This window comes from Podarcis raffonei, chromosome 2 (genome assembly GCF_027172205.1).
Source record: "Podarcis raffonei isolate rPodRaf1 chromosome 2, rPodRaf1.pri, whole genome shotgun sequence".
NCBI lineage: Eukaryota > Metazoa > Chordata > Lepidosauria > Squamata > Lacertidae > Podarcis > Podarcis raffonei.
Genome location: NC_070603.1, coordinates 93,365,192 through 93,383,895, shown reverse-complemented (window position 1 = coordinate 93,383,895; position 18,704 = coordinate 93,365,192). Strand labels below are relative to the sequence as shown.

Genomic DNA, 18,704 nt, shown 5'->3' with positions numbered 1-18,704 from the left:
AGCATTTGCCTTGAATTCCCTTGGCAGCTGATCAATAACTGGTGCCATTGGCTGGGTCACCAATAGTAACCTTGGCAATTAATAAGCTTAAGTGTAATACACAAGGCAGAGAAAAAGAATGTTTCAGAGTGCTTGGTGTTGGGACAGAATTTGCCATTTTGCAGTTTTCCTTCATACGGTTGTTATCACAACTTAATGTTGGGATGATAAATGCAAAACAAAAAGGGGATTTTAGTTGTCATAGCTCATGAACCTCAATATACCCATGTCTAACTTACAATGAGGCACTGACATCTTTCAATTCTTGTCATTCCAGTGACTTGGGACACTTGTGATGAGAAAGTTTAGTGCGCAAGATAATTCAAGAGTTAATCTCGGCCACCTCTTCTGTGTGAAATATTTGATCACATGATTACTGTAATGTTGTATTTAGTGTCCATGAGTGGGCTCTTCCATTTTTGCAGTACACACAAAAATACCCATTAACCACTCAGCTACCCATCACCAGTCTGTAGGATAGGCAATTTATGAAAGCAGTTAAACTCAGAGTGAACTGATTCAGATAGCGCGTGAACTGGGTTTCTGAGAAATGGAGCACAGATTTTTGAGTTCGAGAATCTCAGTGTAACTGAAGTACGCTAAAGTTGCTACCTATGATTAAGTGAACATCTTAAGTGTGTTTACACAAGCATGTGTGTGCAGTGAGTATTTTCACCCTTTGTTCCTTTTGTGCATTCTCTAAGAGCTCATTGTGCTCCATTCAATATGCTTTTTAAATTCAGGTGGGGTGAAGAGGGACACTTGGGAAAGAAGGGGCAAATCCCCACTATAAGGCCTGCCTGTGACTCACATTGAATTGACTCAGAAATGTACTATTTACTACTAAATCTGTCTGATGTGCACATACCACTTGACAATTAAAAACCCCACTTTATTCAATATTAGTCAGATTTCATCTGAAGCACTGCATACTATGTTGGGTAACACACTTTTAAGAACAAAGTAGATAAACTGGAATAGGTTTAGAGAAGAGAAAACCAGATCGGTAGTTGAGCTCCTATTGAGGGTATTCAGTGAGCCAACATGACAGTGATGTGGAATTGAGGATTGGAGTGATAATTCTGTAATATGGCAGCAGACAAAGCTGTATTGTAACTTTTTAATAAATGAGAAAAATGAGGGGGGAACTTGAGAGCATTTTTCAAATACCTGAAGGGCTAACGCATGGTGTTTTGTTACCTTCTGCCCCAGAAGACAGGACAGGAGAAAATGGAACCAAGCTACAGGAGAATAGATTTCAGTTAAGCATTAGGAGAAACTTCCTGGTGGTTGGATGGTTCAGCAATGAGACCAGTTATGTAGATGGTTGGTGGTCTCCTTCTGAAAGTCTTCAAAACATCTCTTGGAGATGCTCTAGCTCTGGATCTCCTGCACTGAGCAGAAAGGCAGGTGGATTAGATAGCTTATAAGGCCCCTGCAAGTTTATCCCCCCACCCCCAAGAAAAATGCTTCACACAGATGCTGAATGTGCAAAATATGGAGATAACCAGGTGCACCCTGAACACTGCTCACTTCCTTGAGGCAATAGAATTCTTGGGGGGTAGTCCTTCTTGACCATCAGCAGTTTCCTGCATGCCACCGCTTTAAATTCTTCTAGTGAATCTCATTTGGGTAGTGAGTGCCATAACATGTGTGCCATAACATTATGTGTTTATTTATCTATTCCCAATAGATCTTGAAAATTTCAAAACCAGGACAAGAAGTACAGTGTCAGTACGACAAGGACAAGGGATGGTTCTGCTGTGTGGACCACCTCCACATTCTGGCGGTGAGTAGTATAAATGTCATCGGTATAAACTCCCTTGTCTTGCAAATGAGCGCTGGGGTTCTGCATGCCAGTAAACTGCATGTAAGCCCCACTGTGATGAATGGGATTTACAAAGGAATAAATATGCGCCATCAGTGATCCCTTAACTAGATCCACATGCTGCCACAGTGAATCATGGCAAATCTGCCACCTTTATAATAAGAACATAATAAGAGCCTGCAGGATCAAACGATTGGCTCTTCTAGTCCGGCATCCTGTTCCTACACTGGCCAACCAGATGCGTATGGGAAATGTGCAAGTGGGACCTGAGCGGAAGAGGACTCCTCTCTCCTGCAGTTTGAAGCAACTGGTATTCAGAAGCATACTGCCTTTAACCATAGAGGCAGAGAATAGCCATAATAGATAGTAGCCATTGATAGCCCTATTTCCCATGAACTTTTCTTATCTTCTTTTAAAGCCATCCAACTTGTTGGCCATGATTGCCTCCTGCAGCAGTGAGTTCCATAGTTTAGCTATGCACTGCATGAAGAAGTACTTTCTTTTAGCTGTCCTGAACCTTCAAATAATCAGCTTCACTGGATGTCCATGATTTCTAGTGTTATGAGTGAGGGAGATAATATTCTTGCTATCCACCCTCTCCACGCCATGCAAATTTTTATAAATCTCTATCATATCACCTCTTACTTGACTGGTGACTGGGAGTGGCTGCCAGGACCATATAACACCAGTCCTAAAAGATCTTCCCTGGCTTCCAGTACATTTCTGAGCACAATTCAGAGTGCTTTTGGAAAACACCTGAAGGCAGCTCTCTATCGGCAGGTTTTTAACACTTGATGTTTTTTGTTTTGTTTTTAGATATGCCATAAGCCGCTCAGAGTGGCTGTGGAAACCCAGCCAGATGGGTGATATAAATAATAAAATTATTATTAATAATAAAATAATAATAATTAGCATTGATGCATTTTTTGGCTTTATTGAGTGGTAACAAAAAATTTATCATATCTGTTTTGTTTAATAATAGTTACAACAATTGCTTCATTATTAAAATGAAAATCAGAAGCAAATATTTTTCAATTACTACATCTAAGTGTGAGAATAGTTGTTCTGAACCAGCTAATCACAGAATAGAGTCAGTCCTCAGATGATACATACTTTAGACTGCACCTTTTCTGTTTTCCAAACAGAGTCTTTTAAGATGTATGGTCCTCTAGATAATAATAATAATAATAATAATAATAATAATAATAATAATAATTTGTTGTTTAGTCATTTAGTCGTGTCCGACTCTTCATGACCCCATGGACCAGAGCACGCCAGGCACTCCTGTCTTCCACTGCCTCCCGCAGTTTGGTCAGACTCATGTTTGTAGCTTCGAGAACACTATCCAACCATCTCGTCCTCTGTCGTCCCCCTTCTCCTTGTGCCCTCCATCTTTCTCAACATCAGGGTCTTCTCTTCTCATGAGGTGGCCAAAGTCTTCTCTTCTCATGAGGTGGCCAAAGTATTGGAGCCTCAGCTTCAGGATCTGTCCTTCCAGTGAGCACTCAGGGCTGATTTCCTTCAGAATGGATAGGTTTGATCTTCTTGCAGTCCATGGGACTCTCAAGAGTCTCCTCCAGCACCATAATTCAAAAGCATCAATTCTTCGGTGATCAGCCTTCTTTATGGTCCAGCTCTCACTTCCATACATCACTACTAGGATGATGATGATGATGATGATGATAATGATAATAATGATAATAAACAACAACAACAACAACAACAACAACAATAATTTATTTATACCCCACCCTTCCCGGTTCAAAAACTGGGCTCAGGGCAGCTAACAACAAATTTAAAACACTTAATTATAAAAGCAGCATAAAATACAGTATAAAAACATGAATAACAATAAAATTCAAAAATCAATTTAGGGGAAATAAGCATTAGATAATCCCCAGGGCTAGCTGGCTGAATTGGTCCTACTTGGGCCAGCGAGGAGGCCAGGGGAGAATTAGCTGTGGGGTCTCAGAGTGGGTGATCTTCATAAAAGGGGAGGGGGAGGGAAGAGAAGGGAAATAAAAGATCAGGCTGAATTCAAATTAAAGGCCAGGTGGAATAGATCTGTCTTACAGGCCTGACGGAAGGAGATTAAATCCTGAAGGGCCCTAGTCTCATGGGACAAAGCATTCCACCAGGTCGGAACCATCACTGGAAAGGCCCTGGCCCTGGTGGAGGATAGTCTGACTTCCTTAGGGCCTGGGACCTCTAAACTATGGTTATTCATGGACCTTAAGGTCCTCTGCGGGGCATACCAGGAGAGGCGGTCCCGTAGATACAAGGGCCCTAAGCCATGTTGTTGAACTGCGACTTGCATCAGCCGCAGCCAGCATAGACATACATACATATGACATCTGTATGACATCTTCCACAGTTCACACAATAAAAAAAATGCATAACTATAACAAAACAAAAGTAGTCAGAAACAATAAATAAAACATTTAAAACTACCCAACCAAATGGAACAATTTCCACATAAATTACAAGATTTACAATAAAGGTACACGAAACCAGCAGCAGCAGCAGCAGCAACAACAACAGCAACCCCCAAATAACATCCCAGTCCAAGAGTCTTTTGAGCAGCCTCAGCTTTTGTAGCTGGAGTAAGTCATGGTCCCGCCTTCTCAGGCCAGGTGGAAAAGGCCTGCCAGGCAGGGAGCAGGTCTTCCGCGTCTCACAGTGGTTGGAATGATGGGAGTTGTAGTCCATCAATATCTAGAGGACCACAGATTCCTAATTCCTAAGGTAAATAGCTTCATACAAATATACTTTTGTATTAAGAACAAGCTGGTGGGGCGTCGACTTGCCCCCCACATTGAGGGGCCCCACCCACATGACGTGCCTTTATTATTCATTAAGAATAAAAAAAACTTGACTTTCCTGCCCCCATAGCTGTTATTAGGAGGATTCCTAATATGTTGTATTTTATATACTGTGTCTCCATGACTCTATTTATGCATGAAGGTTCCTTTTTATGTGATTTTTTTTCTTTAAGAGGAAGGGGTGTTGTTTTGTTAAAGATTGGCTGTTTATTTAGTTCATAAAAGGGTATTTTATGATTGATGGGTTCACATGCTTAACATTAATGCCTTTGACATCCTAAATATAACTACTTAAATAAAACAATATCCAGGTCTCTCACTCAAATGAACCAATCACTTCACACAGTGTAAAATGGTTCATTGTCTTCTGGGGATATGGGATGTTTATCAAAAACCTGTTCCGTAATTGGAGCCAATTTCATTGATGCTGCTGCTGAGAAAATGAAGTTAACAAGGAAGTTGCATTAGCAACAGTCAAAAAGTCAATGTTTGCTGAGTGGCAGATGGCAATATGAAGAGACAAACAAAATGATCATGTTTCAAAGAGGATTTTCTACAAAAACAATTATAGTTAAGAGCATAACAAAACATTGGTTTCCATTGTTGCCTAAAAGATGATGTGAAATTGTGTCATTATGTAAAAGCAGGGTTTAAAAGATCTATATCAACATTACAAAAACGCCTAATGGAAAATATTGCTAAACTAACTTGATGGAACATCAACAGCAAGCACACAGTGGTACATGACAGGTAGCTATGAGCCATAAAGAGAGGCACACCCACATAACATATTCATGGGAGACCTTTCTAGAAATTATATTTGTATTCAAATTTAAAAATAAATAATAAGAGTTTCCAAGAAAGAGAGAAAGGAGGAGTTGTAGGGTATAACAATACGGCCAACTGGTGCAGTTTCAGGCTTCAGGTGAGGTGCAGGGAGGAAGTTCTTGTTGCGGAAGCAAGAAGATGTTTAGGAGAGTAGAGCTATTCTTATGTTTCAGATTTGAAGAAGGAGTGGTGCAAAATCACAAACCAATTGGGAGTTTGTGAACTCTGGAATGGGAAGAAGAAAGGGAAGCAGGAACTTTAGAAATCAGGGGCTCAGGGGTGGAAATGATGAGAAAGATCTGTAACTCCAGAAGGAAAGAAGAGATTTAGGGATTTAGTCCTTGCAAAGGCAAGGACTATGGGGAACTCTGGCATGCCTGTGCAGTCAGGCCTCTGCTTTGCTTACCTTCCCAGGTAAAATAGAAGCTTCTTAAACCACAGTGCTTTGGAAAACACAAAATGGCTGTGAAATATTATAGAAAGTTCTGCAGTAAACTTTGGGATCAGCATTTAAGAACATAAGAAAAGCCTGTGGAATCAACCTCGGTTTACGAACTTAATCTGTTCTGGAAGTCTGTTCTTAAACTGAAGCTGTTCTTAAACTGAGGCATGCTTTCCCTAATATGGCCTCCCGCCACCGGTACCCTTCTACCATTCGTCTTCCATTCGTAGACCAAAGTAAAGTTCACTAACCTGAACACTACAGTGGTACCTCGGGTTACATACGCTTCAGGTTACATACACTTCAGGTTACAGAATCCGCTAACCCTGATATAGTGCTTCAGGTTAAGAACTTTGCTTCAGGATGAGAACAGAAGTCGTACTCCAGCGGCGCAGCGGCAGAGGGAGGCCCCATTAGCTAAAGTGGTGCTTCAGGTTAAGAACAGTTTCAGGTTAAGTACGGACCTCCGGAACGAATTAAGGACTTAACCTGAGATACCACTGTACTTCCGGTTTTGCGGAGTTCGTATACCGAATAGTTCATAAACAGGGCTGTTCTTAAACCGAGGTACCACTGTATAGCATTATGTTCCCACAATGGTCAATAAGTTACCTACAGAAGCCCGTAAGTGAAATATGAGTGCAGCAGCATTCTCCTGTAATTAAATGATCTTAGTTAGAAGGGCTACAAAACACCCATCTCTGAAGCCTTGGGAACCACTCAAAGTCAGTTGAAAATACTGGATTGGGTGGACAAATGGCCTGACCCCCTAGAAGATAAATGTTCAACTTTAAGTTTAATATTGCAGCAGAGACTACATTATTTTCAAATTTCGCCAGGAAAGAAATCCTTAGGCTACATGTTAAATGAAAAGCTTCCAGTGGAATTCAATGTCATGCTGTGATGAATGAACCATCTGCACAAGCTTTTCAGCTTGCCAGTCTTCTCCCCCTGACATGCTATTCTGGGGGTTCTCCTGACCCCCCCCAGCCAAAACAACTTTCAGGGGGTACAGGAGGGGGAAAGAGGGGAAGCCCTCTTGCACAGGGCTTCCGCTGATGAGGCTCATTAAGTGAATCCTGCCCCCATCTGTAATAGTGACAAGATGGTCTGAACCATGGGAGGACCAATAGTCATTCATTTGTAGGAAAGCATGATGTAAAGTAATTAGAGAATATAGGGGGAAGATGATTGTTCCTGTTCTGAGGTACCTAAGCTACAACATAGGAAACAACATATATCAGGATTTCCTCCCCTAAAACATATTTCTCCCTATCTTATGACTCTCTTTGTACGCTAATCTTTCCCTTTTCAAATTATTCTACTTTGAAGAAGTGTTCATTTCCAGGAATTTACTTCTAACTCACACCTTTGAATGTATTTAGTCACTAATATTTGCCAAGTGATCAGAATATTCACACATCTAACATTTCAGGTTTTCAGTTTTAGGCGAAAATTCTTTGGTTTTGAATTTTACTTCCCCTGCTGGATTATTCCAGTGTAATTACAGTGTTGATGTTAAAGATACGCTGATAGTTTGCTTTCTGTTCACATAAACACATCTGAATAGGGAACTATGGTTTCTAAAATAAATGTCCTCAGAGATTCATAAGAGATAGACTCCTGTTATTAAGCTATCAGCAAATAAGCATTTCTAGAACAACTGAGCAAGCATTCATATATTTTTATATGAGCCTCTTTCATGAGTTCCAGGAAATTTCTAGGGAATCCAGATGAAGAGCAGTTGTTTGTAGTGTGTGTGGTGTATTATGCTGTGAATTATCTGTGCACTGTTCCCTAAAGCATACTGCATCCTACAGACTTCCCCATCCGCAGTGCACTAGGCCTAGGAGAAACCTCGCTTATGCTAAGACCAGCAGTGGGCAGCTATCTTTAACTTTGTAAATAAACTACAGTATTAAACTTGCTAATACCTATGTGGAGTCTGAATTCAACTGTCAGGTTTCAACCAAGAACAGATTGTGCATTTGTAATGCATTTGCACAACAATACTTTTACTGTTGTCATTGTTTGCTATTTCATCATGGGCAGACTCTGTCCCTAACTCTGTCTTGGGATCAATCAGAATGGTGAGCTAGTGCTGCATCTGAAAGTATGTAGTCTGCTTCCTGTTAGAGAGGAAGGGGGCACCAATGCCAATGCCAGACTGGCACAGTAGAAGGGCCCTTTCTAGCAAATGGGGTAGGTGAAGATGCCAGGAATCCTTGGGGGCTCTGCCCTGCCGTGCACCTTGCTTACAAAATGCCACTGTCAGTAGCTCCAAAAGAGACTGCTCCTTCTGCGGAAGTCCCTGCTGCAGACCACAGCAGATCCTATTCCACTATACCCTGTCCCTGAAACACAGGGTAAGTTTAAGCATTATTTGGGGAGGTGGGTTTGTGTGTGTAAATGACAAAAAAGTACACATTGAAATGTTTCAGTTCGAGGCTCTCATGATCACAAGATCAAAATCAGCAGTGAAATTATTACAATATAAACTGATCCCACTCCTCTGAAAACAAACTCCTCTCACAAGAAGTTGAACATTGGGCCAGTCATAGGGTAGAGAATATCTTTCTCCACCACATAGCCTTGCACAGGATGGCAGGTTTTGTATCTAGTGTAGCTTTGTGGTGAAGCAAATAGCCCTCGACAAGCCATGATCCTTGAGCCACTCATGGTATTTGCAATGTGGTGGTTATAATAATAATATTAGCACCCCCTACAGGGTGATAGTAAGGATTACTGAGAGGCTGCACTTAAAATATAGCAAATAGTCATACTGGTGTTAATATCATTGACTGTACTCCCACTATTTTATATTTTAGCAGAAGCTGCAGTACCAGATTCAGCCTCTTTGATCCCCCAGTTAACCTTGGCTCATAAGAAAAGTGGCAGAAATTATTGTTAGAAAATCAGGTTAATTGTGGCATAAGTGTGCACCAAAGGTTATTCTGCAATGTATTTTATTTTTTAAGGTGCCCCAAGATTCTCCTGTATGGTCGTTTTTATTTTGTAGCAGACTTACACCCCTCTATATCAAATCAAATCATACTTTTATTGGCATCACAATAGAAAACGTTTCAAATCACTGAGATAATTAAAGGGACAAGGGTGAAGCTGCCAAGGGCTATAAGGTCACAGTGTGGTCAAGTGCACTTAGATATTCTGCTTCGCCTAGTCTATTTCCCGAATGGATGGTTCATTGGAAACCTTTTCAGATAAAATTGTGGCTAAAAAGGAAGCTACTAGAGCAGTGGCATCTTTGTCCTAATCTGCCAGGAGAAACCTCATTTGATTACTTCTCAGAGTTGTGGGCCGAAGAGCCAACATTTTACTCAGCATCAGTTGGTGAGGTCTGCTATGTAAAGGGCAATCTAAGAGAATGTGGTCCATTGAATCTGGTACTTCTTGGTTGCAGGCACACAAACGGGCTTGATATGGAGTGTGTGAGAATCTGCCTTTAGTCACTGCAGAAGGGAAAGCATTTAATCTTGCGAGCATTAAGACTCTTCAATGAGAAGGGAGTAGTAAATCCTTTAGGTATTTGGCACAGGTTCCGTAGGGTGTTGTAATACCTAAGGCCTCTGGAGAACAAGGTCTCGGAGTGTGTGGTAACAAGCACTGTCTTTCATGGTCATTGATTAATTGGAATATGTTATTTTCATCACATGCTTCAAGGCTCTTGAGAGCAATGCCCAAACTATGGATTTTGTCTTGAATTGCTCTATACCATCTGGATGAGATGCGGTCTTCAAGCATAGAGGTTAAGTAGGAGTTAGAGGTTGTTCTAAAGTGGACTTTTAGGCAGGCCTTGATTGCAGAGAGCCATGCTTTGGTTTCTATCAGATGTTGGCCGGTTTCAGCACATAAGTTTAAATGACTTATGCATTTAGGGGCACCAAGGATCTTACGGAGGAAGATCGCTTGGATTTGTTCAGCTTCTCTACTGAATGCTTGTATCCAAATTGGAATACCATACAATAGCTTAGGAAGGACCTTGGCATTAAAGATATTTATTGCAGCAGGGACCATCTGGTTGCCTTTGAGGAAGAAAAAAATGGAGAATCGCTGATGTAGTGCATTTTGCTTGAATAATCATTTGGCGTCTGTGTGTTCTCCAGTTTAAATTTGGTTGGTAAAATATCCCTAGGTATTTGAAAGATTTTACCTGGTCAATGGGATAATTGTCTAGTCTCCATTTGACAACTTTTAGGAAAAAATCATAATTTTAGATTTTTGGTAATTAATTATCAGGGAGTTGATCTGGCAAAATGAAGAGAACGGGTTCAGAAATCTTCTAAGGCCGACCTGGTACAGCCCTCTATATTCATAGGGGTGTCATTGTGTGTAATTGAAATGTTATTGCACATTAGGAAGAAAGTGGTAGGATAAATCCAGCACGAGAGAAAGGAAGCCAGCAATTTCTAGTTCTTGTGGTCTTCTTGCGGTAGGAAAATGTCTTTCTATTTTTGAAGCTAAAAGCTGTGCAGTGTAAATTGAGCTTGGTGGCTGAACTCTTGTTGTTGCTCTTGTTTAAGTGTTGCAGGAGGAAATATTAAGTGTAAATGTATTCCAAGCGATGGCTTGGTAACACCAGAACAGTGCCTCTGCTCCCACTCCGGGCCGGCATGACATGAGGGCTGTGAGATAAGTACCCATCTTCCCTGAAGGAGATCCTTTTGCTACCCATCTTATTGTATGGGTAATTAGCTGGTAATCATTCCACTCTCTCAAACAGTACAAATTCAATTAGAAATATTGTTAATTGTATTAGGACTGATCTGCTGCTTGACAAGCTCTGCAAGTTAACAAATGGGTAAATGCCAGTTTATACCGGCTGATGATCACTCTTACTAAAAGAACTTTGATGGCAACTCTTTGCAATCCCAGATTTTTTATAAATGAGCTTTGCAATCCTCTTCTTATGAAAGAACATGTTACAATAACAGTGGCTCCAGTAACAGCAGAGTGACCAGGGTAGCGGGATAGGGGGACATGTCTCTCTAGCCTTGATATTTTGCTCTATCCAGCGCTGAATGTGTTCAGAAGGTACGTTTTTGGGTGGCCTGGCTGGAGAGCAGTGCTTCAGTGATAGACAGATTCAGCCCCCATCTGCACTATACATTCAAAGCAGTATCATACCCCTTTAAAGAATCTTCACTTCCCCCAAAGAATCATGGGAAATGTAGTTTATTAAGGGTGCTAAGAGTTGTTAGGAGGCCCCTATACTATTAATAGAGCTACACTTTTCAGAGTTCTCTGGGGAAAGGGATTGATTGTTAAACCACTGTAGGAATTGCAGCTCTCTGTGTGGGCAATAGAGGTCTCCTAACAACTCTCAGCACCCTTAAGAAACTACATTTCCCATGATTCTTTGGGGGAAGCCATGACTATTTCAGCAGTATGACACTGCTTTCAACATATAGTGCAGATGGAGCCTCAATTGGGAAAATGGAAAAATCGGGGAACTTTCCCCAGTTGGTTGGGGAACTTTCTCAAAAGCAACCTGTGAGTGTCACTGCTGACATTGCAAAATAGTTAAGACAAGCAAACCAACGGAGGAAAAGAGATAGGAAGGAGAAAGAATAAAAGGGAGAAAGAAAATGAACAACTATAAAAATGAGGTGTAAACACTTAATTATTATTGAATAAATTTTAAGGTGCACTCTTGAACTCTTGGTGAAGAATGCAACCGATTCTCAGTGGGATTACTCCTAGTCTCTTCACTTTGGTTTCAAGGCCAATTATAGAGCACCCTGTACAGCATTAAAATGCTCTGCTACATGGGGGCAGGGATAAACTTTGAAAATGCCAGCTGACGTTAAATGGGCCAAATTATCAAGTATTCTCAACATCAGAAATAGAATCAATGCTTAGCCAATAAACTGAAACTGACATGGGGACAAATAGAAGAAGATGCCTTCACCCTAGTATGGCTCACATACACAGCCCAACAAGACAATGACAAGAATCTGCCAACAGCATACGAATCAATATGGCTAACCTGATTCAAAAACACCCACCCACCCCACTCACACATGAAAACAAAGTTCACCACAGCCAATCACAAACAAACAACAACAGCCTAGGCCAAGCCCCAACCTTTCCCACTACCAAAGGAACGCAAGTGAATAGTAAAGAGAACCTGCACAAGCGACGCTGACACAAAACCCCACACATACAATATGTAGAATAGAATCATTGCCACCCAACCCCAACCCCACTCACTATGCCCCCTCCACCTCTTTCCCCCTTTTCTTCCTAATGTAACACTAATGTCTCAACAAATGAAACTGACCTGTAGAAAATGTAACTTGAAAAAAGAGACATCGCACATACTTTTGTAAACCAAGGAATCTTTAATACAAATGTTTTTTTAAAAAGAAATAGGATCAATGCAGTTAATACAGGTGGGATTTTAACGCACAACGAGGTTGCTTTGTTGTCGTTTAATTCCTAAGCACTTCAAAATTATTATTCAGCTTTTCTCCTTTAAGGTAATAGGAAAGTCCCATCCATATGTTGTGCTGCATTTTCATTAGGGAATAAATGTTTTGTCAGGTCAGTTAATTCATCATGGGTGTTACATAGTGCTGAGCAGCATGATGATGCAACATACTGAAATTAGGAAATGTTGGGTGAGCTTAAGGAAATGTTGAAATGCACTTAACATTTTTAACCATTCAAGCTGGTGAAATATAAGAAAACATGAAACCAAATTAAATATTTTTTCTTCCTCCCAGTCCCACCCCCCAAAATAATGAGTTTTGATATCCTCTTCTCCATTAAACTTTCCACGCTGCAATATTTATGGTGCCTGAATACAGGTTTGTGTACACATATTGCAACAAATGGAATTTAGGTGTATGCAATTCAGTATTAGATTATAGATTTATGCCTTGCACTTAAATTGCTTATACATTTAGTTATCAATAGCTCAAATTTCTCTTCTCTCATTGCTAACATTGTCACCTAGTTAAATATACCTTAGTCAAATAATTACCGTATTGGCCCAAATATAAGCCACACTTTTAAAATTCAAGGGAAAAAAAGAAAAAAGACAATATTCGAATAGAAGCCGCTCCCTTCAAATTCCCCAGGCACTCACGCCCGTTCCGTTTTACCGTATGTCTTTTTCAGCAGCGATATCGTAAAAGCCAATTTTTGTAAGGTCGCGAATTTAACTTTAGCTTTTCATAGTCAGAAGTTTGGGGGGAAAGTGAGGCTTATATTCAGGGCAATACGGTATATGAGTTTTAGTCGATTAATTAATGGATTAGCTCAGGGTATACTTTCACATAAAACAATAGGCCTTAAAAAGGATGGGTTTTTTCTAGATAATCAGGCATGTGTTGCAGCAGGCATATCTTCAAAGACACAGGGGGAATGCCTCTTCTAAGATCGCGGTTGACATAGTTTTTATTGGCACTATTAAAAATAATGAATTAGACGTCCTTCTGTGAGCGGAAGCTCCTTTCTCCTATTCTATATTTACCTCAGGCTGTTGTCATGCAGCAGTTCGCTTCACTGCTGACAGATGGCGCTGTGAAACTGCAGCATAACCTTAGCCTTCTGACAACTGCCAGGCCACTGTAGCAGCAGCTGAAGCAGGCAGAAAAAAGAAAGAACAGTTGCAACAGGCAGGGCAGCTCCTCAACAACTATCTCCTATCTCAGCAGGAAAGCCATTTCCGCAGGACAGTTGCTGAGGAGCTGCTCTGGCCTGTCATCGGTGTTTCTCTGTAACTCCCCTATGCCACCATCCCGCCTTTGCTTCTCTTTCCCTTGAGAGAAAAGGTCCAGTGAGCAGGGGGCATTGAAGCAGTCCAAATGGAGAGAAAGTTTGGTGAGGTCTAAGGGGGGGGGAATGGGACGCGGGTGGCGCTGTGGGTTAAACCACAGAGCCTAGGACTTGCCGATCAGAAGGTCAGCGGTTCGAATCCCCATGACGGGGTGAGCTCCCGTTGCTTTGTCCCTCCTCCTGCCAACCAAGCAGTTCGAAAGCATGTCAAAGTGCAAGTAGATAAATAGGTACCACTCTGGCGGGAAGGTAAACGGCATTTCCGTGCGCTGCTCTGGTTCGCCACATGACCCGGAAGCTGTACACCGGCTCCCTCGGCCAATAAAGCGAGATGAGCGCCGCAACCCCAGAGTCAGTCACGACTGGACCTAATGGTCAGGGGTCCCTTTACCTTCTCCTTAAGGGGAGGGGAAGATTGGCAAGACTGGGAGGCAGTGGAGGGGTTGGCCAAGGGCATTGGGGGTAAGGTGGGGTTGACACTCCTTTGCAAATCTTGATAGCGGAGGACATTGCCCCTCCCCACCTGGCCTTCAGGGTGCAAGTCAAAAAGATTCCCCACCCCGGTCTAATGGAGAGGCAGTTTTTTTTTGGGGGGGGAGGGTCTGGCAGCCGAGGTTGTAGGCAGATTTGGTTAGCAGTGTGAGCAGTGGTGCTAAGTTTGAATCCCACCTTTAAAAAAAAAAAATGCTACTCGGTTAATCCTAGTTCCAATTTAATTAACATATATTCATAGGTTTCTGTTGTAACTAATTAAACATTTCAACCAAATGCGGTGTCCTCTCATAAAAAACAACAAACCTCAGTTGAAACAAAATAACCAGCATGGGATTATACATGGTTATATAAATGCAGAAATGTTATTTGTTTATTTTTCTTTATCTTCAAGAAAATGTATTGTCAAGTGAATGTCAATGTTACTTCACGGGGGTTGAAAGTATGAGCAACATATTTCCTCTGTGCATGAATAAACTGGGAGAAATCACTAAAACAGCTTCAGTTAGCACAGTTCAAACTTTTAAGCATTGCTTTGAAAGGGCATTCTTTCAGCCATGACACAGGGGCAATTACTCACCGAGATGTGTGAAATGTGTAACAGTGGAAGTGTTCCAGCTCTCTGCTTTATTGAGTGAGAGATAAAATAGGTAAACAGCACACACCTAAATGGTACCTGGTGGCCCATTCCAAAGGACATCATGGGGAAATGTACAGCTAGCATTGAAGTCTAGCTTCAAGAAAGCTAAATATGAAGTAACTATCTGATTTTCTACTTTTGGCATTAGGAATATATTCATATCTGATACAGAACGTTCAGGTTTAGCTTGTGGATAACTGCTTACATGTATAAAAAGCACACACTCATGTACAGGTGCTGCCAGAAGAAATACATGTAGCTCTGTCAAGCCCTCCTAAACCTGCCAGTGTGGTGTAGTGGTTAAGAGCGGTGGACTTGTAATCTGGTGAACCGGGTTCACTTCCCTGCTCCTCCACATGCAGCTGCTGGGTGACCTTGGGCCAGTCACACTACTCTGAAGTCTCTCAGCCTCACTCACCTCACAGAGTGTTTGTTGTGGGGGAGGAAGGGAAAGGCAATTGTTAGATGCTTTGAGACTCCTTAGGGTAGTGATAAAGCGGGATATCAAATCCAAACTCCTCCTCCTACTCCTCTTCTTCTTCTTCTTCTACTTCCATCTTAATACCTCTCACAAATTGGTCAAAGTCTTTGACTGCAGTCACATGGCAGGTTCCCCCCCCCCAGGGGGTGTTTACCAACTGTTAATTTCCACATTATATTTGAACTTTCACATGATATAAAAGTAACTATAATGGAATAAAGTGCAAGTTTAGCATTCATTTCCATATTATTTCCAAAATGTTTTTTTCCCCGCTGGATGCAAATAACACGGGAATAACACAGCCTTCAGCTTGCACAATATTCTACTATAGTTCCAGAAGTGGCTTTTACAGCTGCATTCACACTGAAGTTTATTCTGTTTTCCTGACATTTCCCTAACTTGCTATTTTGTGCATTATATTTGAACTTTCACACGGCATAAAAGCCACTTCCAGAAAACTAATGGGATGGAGTGGAATATAGTCCAAATCTAGTGCTTCTTTCCATGTTATTTGATTCTGGAGAAAATGTTTTGCTGCCCTCTCAGCCCAGAAAACTGCTGGAATTTCCTACAGTGTTTTTCCTGCCTTTTTCCTGGATTCACATCACAGCTGCTCATGTGATGAGCCTTGAGAAGCATACCGGCACGCACCGCTCTGTCCATTTTATGGCTTGAACCTTTTATTTATTTATTTTGTCTGACGAGAAAGTGTGCTATTATTATGGCGAAGAAAGCCATGCCAACAAGGTGGTGGGAGCCTAGGAGAGTGCTAGAATGTAGAGGGATAACAATGACATGGGAGAATGACATGTTTGAATGACATTTACTGCAACTTGACGGTATAATCGTCAAGATGTGACAAAACAGGAGTGTGCGGTGTGCAGAAAAGTAATGTTTAAAAAAATGGAAATGGAAGCCTTATAATCAATTAAACTAACAAAGTAATTTGTTACACAGTAAACCCCACCGGGCCATGTGACTCGGAAGCTGTCTGCGGACAAGCGCCGGCTCCCAGCCTCTTGAGCGAGATGAGCGCGCAACCCTAGAGTCGGTCATGACTGGCCCTGACAGGCAGGGGTACCTTTACCTTTACCTTTAAACCCCATTTGTGAATCCAGCCTACGTGGAACTTAACAGAATGTGATTGCAACTTTTCTGTTCATTCCCAGAAATATTCTTGGAAATGCTTTCTTTCCAATGTGCAGAAGTTGCTAGAATGTCAATATTTGAGGGTCACATTGTGAATAAGGCAGTGATGTAAGGAGGAGGAGTTTAAATTCCTTTGACATTCAGAAGCAACGCATCTCTTAACCCAGGCATAGGCAAACTCCGGCCCTCCAGATGTTTGGGGCTACAGTTCCCATCATCCCTACCTAACAGGACCCCAGTGGTCAGGGATGATGGGAATTGTAGCCCCAAACATCTGGAGGACTGGAGTTTGCCTATGCGTGTCTTAACCTTATCAAGACAATAAAGCTTAGCATTACAGTGGTACCTCAGGTTACATACGCTTCAGGTTACAGACTCCGCTAACCCAGAAATAGTACCTCGGGTTAAGAACTTTGCTTCAGGATAAGAACAGAAATCATGCTCCGGCGGCGCAGCAGCAGCAGGCCCCATTAGCTAAAGTGGTGCTTCAGGTTAAGAACAGTCTCAGGTTAAGAATGGACCTCTGGAATGAATTAAGTACTTAACCCGAGGTACCACTGTACTTGCAAAATTAGATACCACTAATTTCTTGTGGCTTGGATCCTAAGAACTGTGTACTCCCCTTATAGAAGGTGCCTCACCCTGATTTTGCACATTTTTCTTTCCCTCACCCTACCTAGTGTGTCTCCCTGGCCCTCTGGATGAGCTTTCTGGGGGGCACAGGTGTCTGTAAGGATGAAGAGGAGTACGGAAAATTCCTTTCTGTGAATTTCCCTTTTTTAATGGTTTTCACGATCGAAGCCGTTGTTCTGGAAGGAAACAACATTACTGTTAAAGAATTAATTATGACATTATCCAGTCAGAAATGACTTGTTTATTAAAGTTGCAATCACAATTTTTAAGACAGCTGTTGTCTACAGAGCAGGTAGGGGAATCCACAGTTATGAATTTTAAACCATATGTTTAAATTCAGAAGGGTTAGGGTTATGATGTTTTTTATAAAGTTTGTGGCCTGTTCACTCATAGTTTATGAGATGTCACAGCCAAAATTTAAATTATTGAGAATGCAATGTTGAACACTTCTCATAAAGATAAAATGAGCAAGACAACCATTTATCTTCCATAATCCCCCCCCCAAAATTGTTCTTACCAGGTATAGCAATGCAATTAAAGGTAAAGGGACAAATGTTGCTATTGCTTTTGCTTGGTTTTTTTTATGGTTTAGACACCCCCCCCAAATGCTCCATGAGATTTGTAACAGAATGTTCAGTATTGTTACTATACCTGACCAGTCATTAATTTGTTAGGAAGACTGTTTATCAGTAGCCTTTATTTTCACACTATGTCATGGTCCATGCCCAGAGGTGGATTCGAGGTAGCACAACCAGTTCCAGCGCTATAGCCGCCAAGCCCAGGGGGCGCCACAGGGAGTTACAACTATGGCATAGTGAATTAAGCAGAACAGAAGTCGAGAAATAGGAGGTGCAAATTTTGGCCTGTCACAGGGCGCTACTGAAATTTGAAAGACTATAAAGTTTGCCCCTGTCTTACCTATCGGTCTTTTAGTGACAACTCAGTGGGTCTATATAATCTGAGGTTCCTTTCTGTATATAAGCATTACAAAACAACCAACTAGACAGAGAAACATGGAGGTGGTCAGGGTGGAAAGTGTCATGTTCAAATAAACATAGTCTATTCTGGAGTACCGTAAGTGATATTTTCTCCTTATACTAATGTAGGTGACAGAAGGCTGAGATTTCTCTGTTACGTAAAGTTTGAAAAGGTTCATAGTCTGAAGCTGCAAACATAAAAGATTTAGTCAGGGTGGTCTCATGGTGTTTTCTCCCTTTTTTCTGTAGTATGTAACCAAATACATGATATTTTGATATTTCCCAAAAAGTAATAACCTTATCCAGACTCAGTTTTTCCAATTTATTTATTAATTCATTCTACTTTCTCTAAATTTAATAAGGTATGTCAGTTTTGACAGTACTACATTATTCCAGAGTCTTGATTTATTTTTATATCAACTGATGGTACATTGTCTTTTTTTCCCCTCTTCAGAATTGTGCCATAAGCAATTTTGCAGCTGCTAATAAGATAGAAAAGAATCTGTATATTTCTAACTAGATATTCTCCCAAGGAAGCCATCAGAATACCTGCAGGGTGTCTTCATCACA

At 41.3% G+C, this 18,704-nt stretch overlaps 1 protein-coding gene across 9 annotated transcripts in view; it reads left to right on the top strand.

Moving 5' to 3' along the window:
• The window catches only part of CNTN4 (contactin 4), a 521,364-nt gene that overhangs the window by 344,200 nt on the left and 158,460 nt on the right, over positions 1-18,704 (top strand). For all 9 annotated transcript variants that reach the window (XM_053378148.1, XM_053378146.1, XM_053378151.1 and 6 more), the window contains one exon: positions 1,733-1,828. In XM_053378148.1, the coding sequence (XP_053234123.1) occupies positions 1,733-1,828 (96 nt within the window). The remainder of the gene's footprint in view (positions 1-1,732; positions 1,829-18,704) is intronic.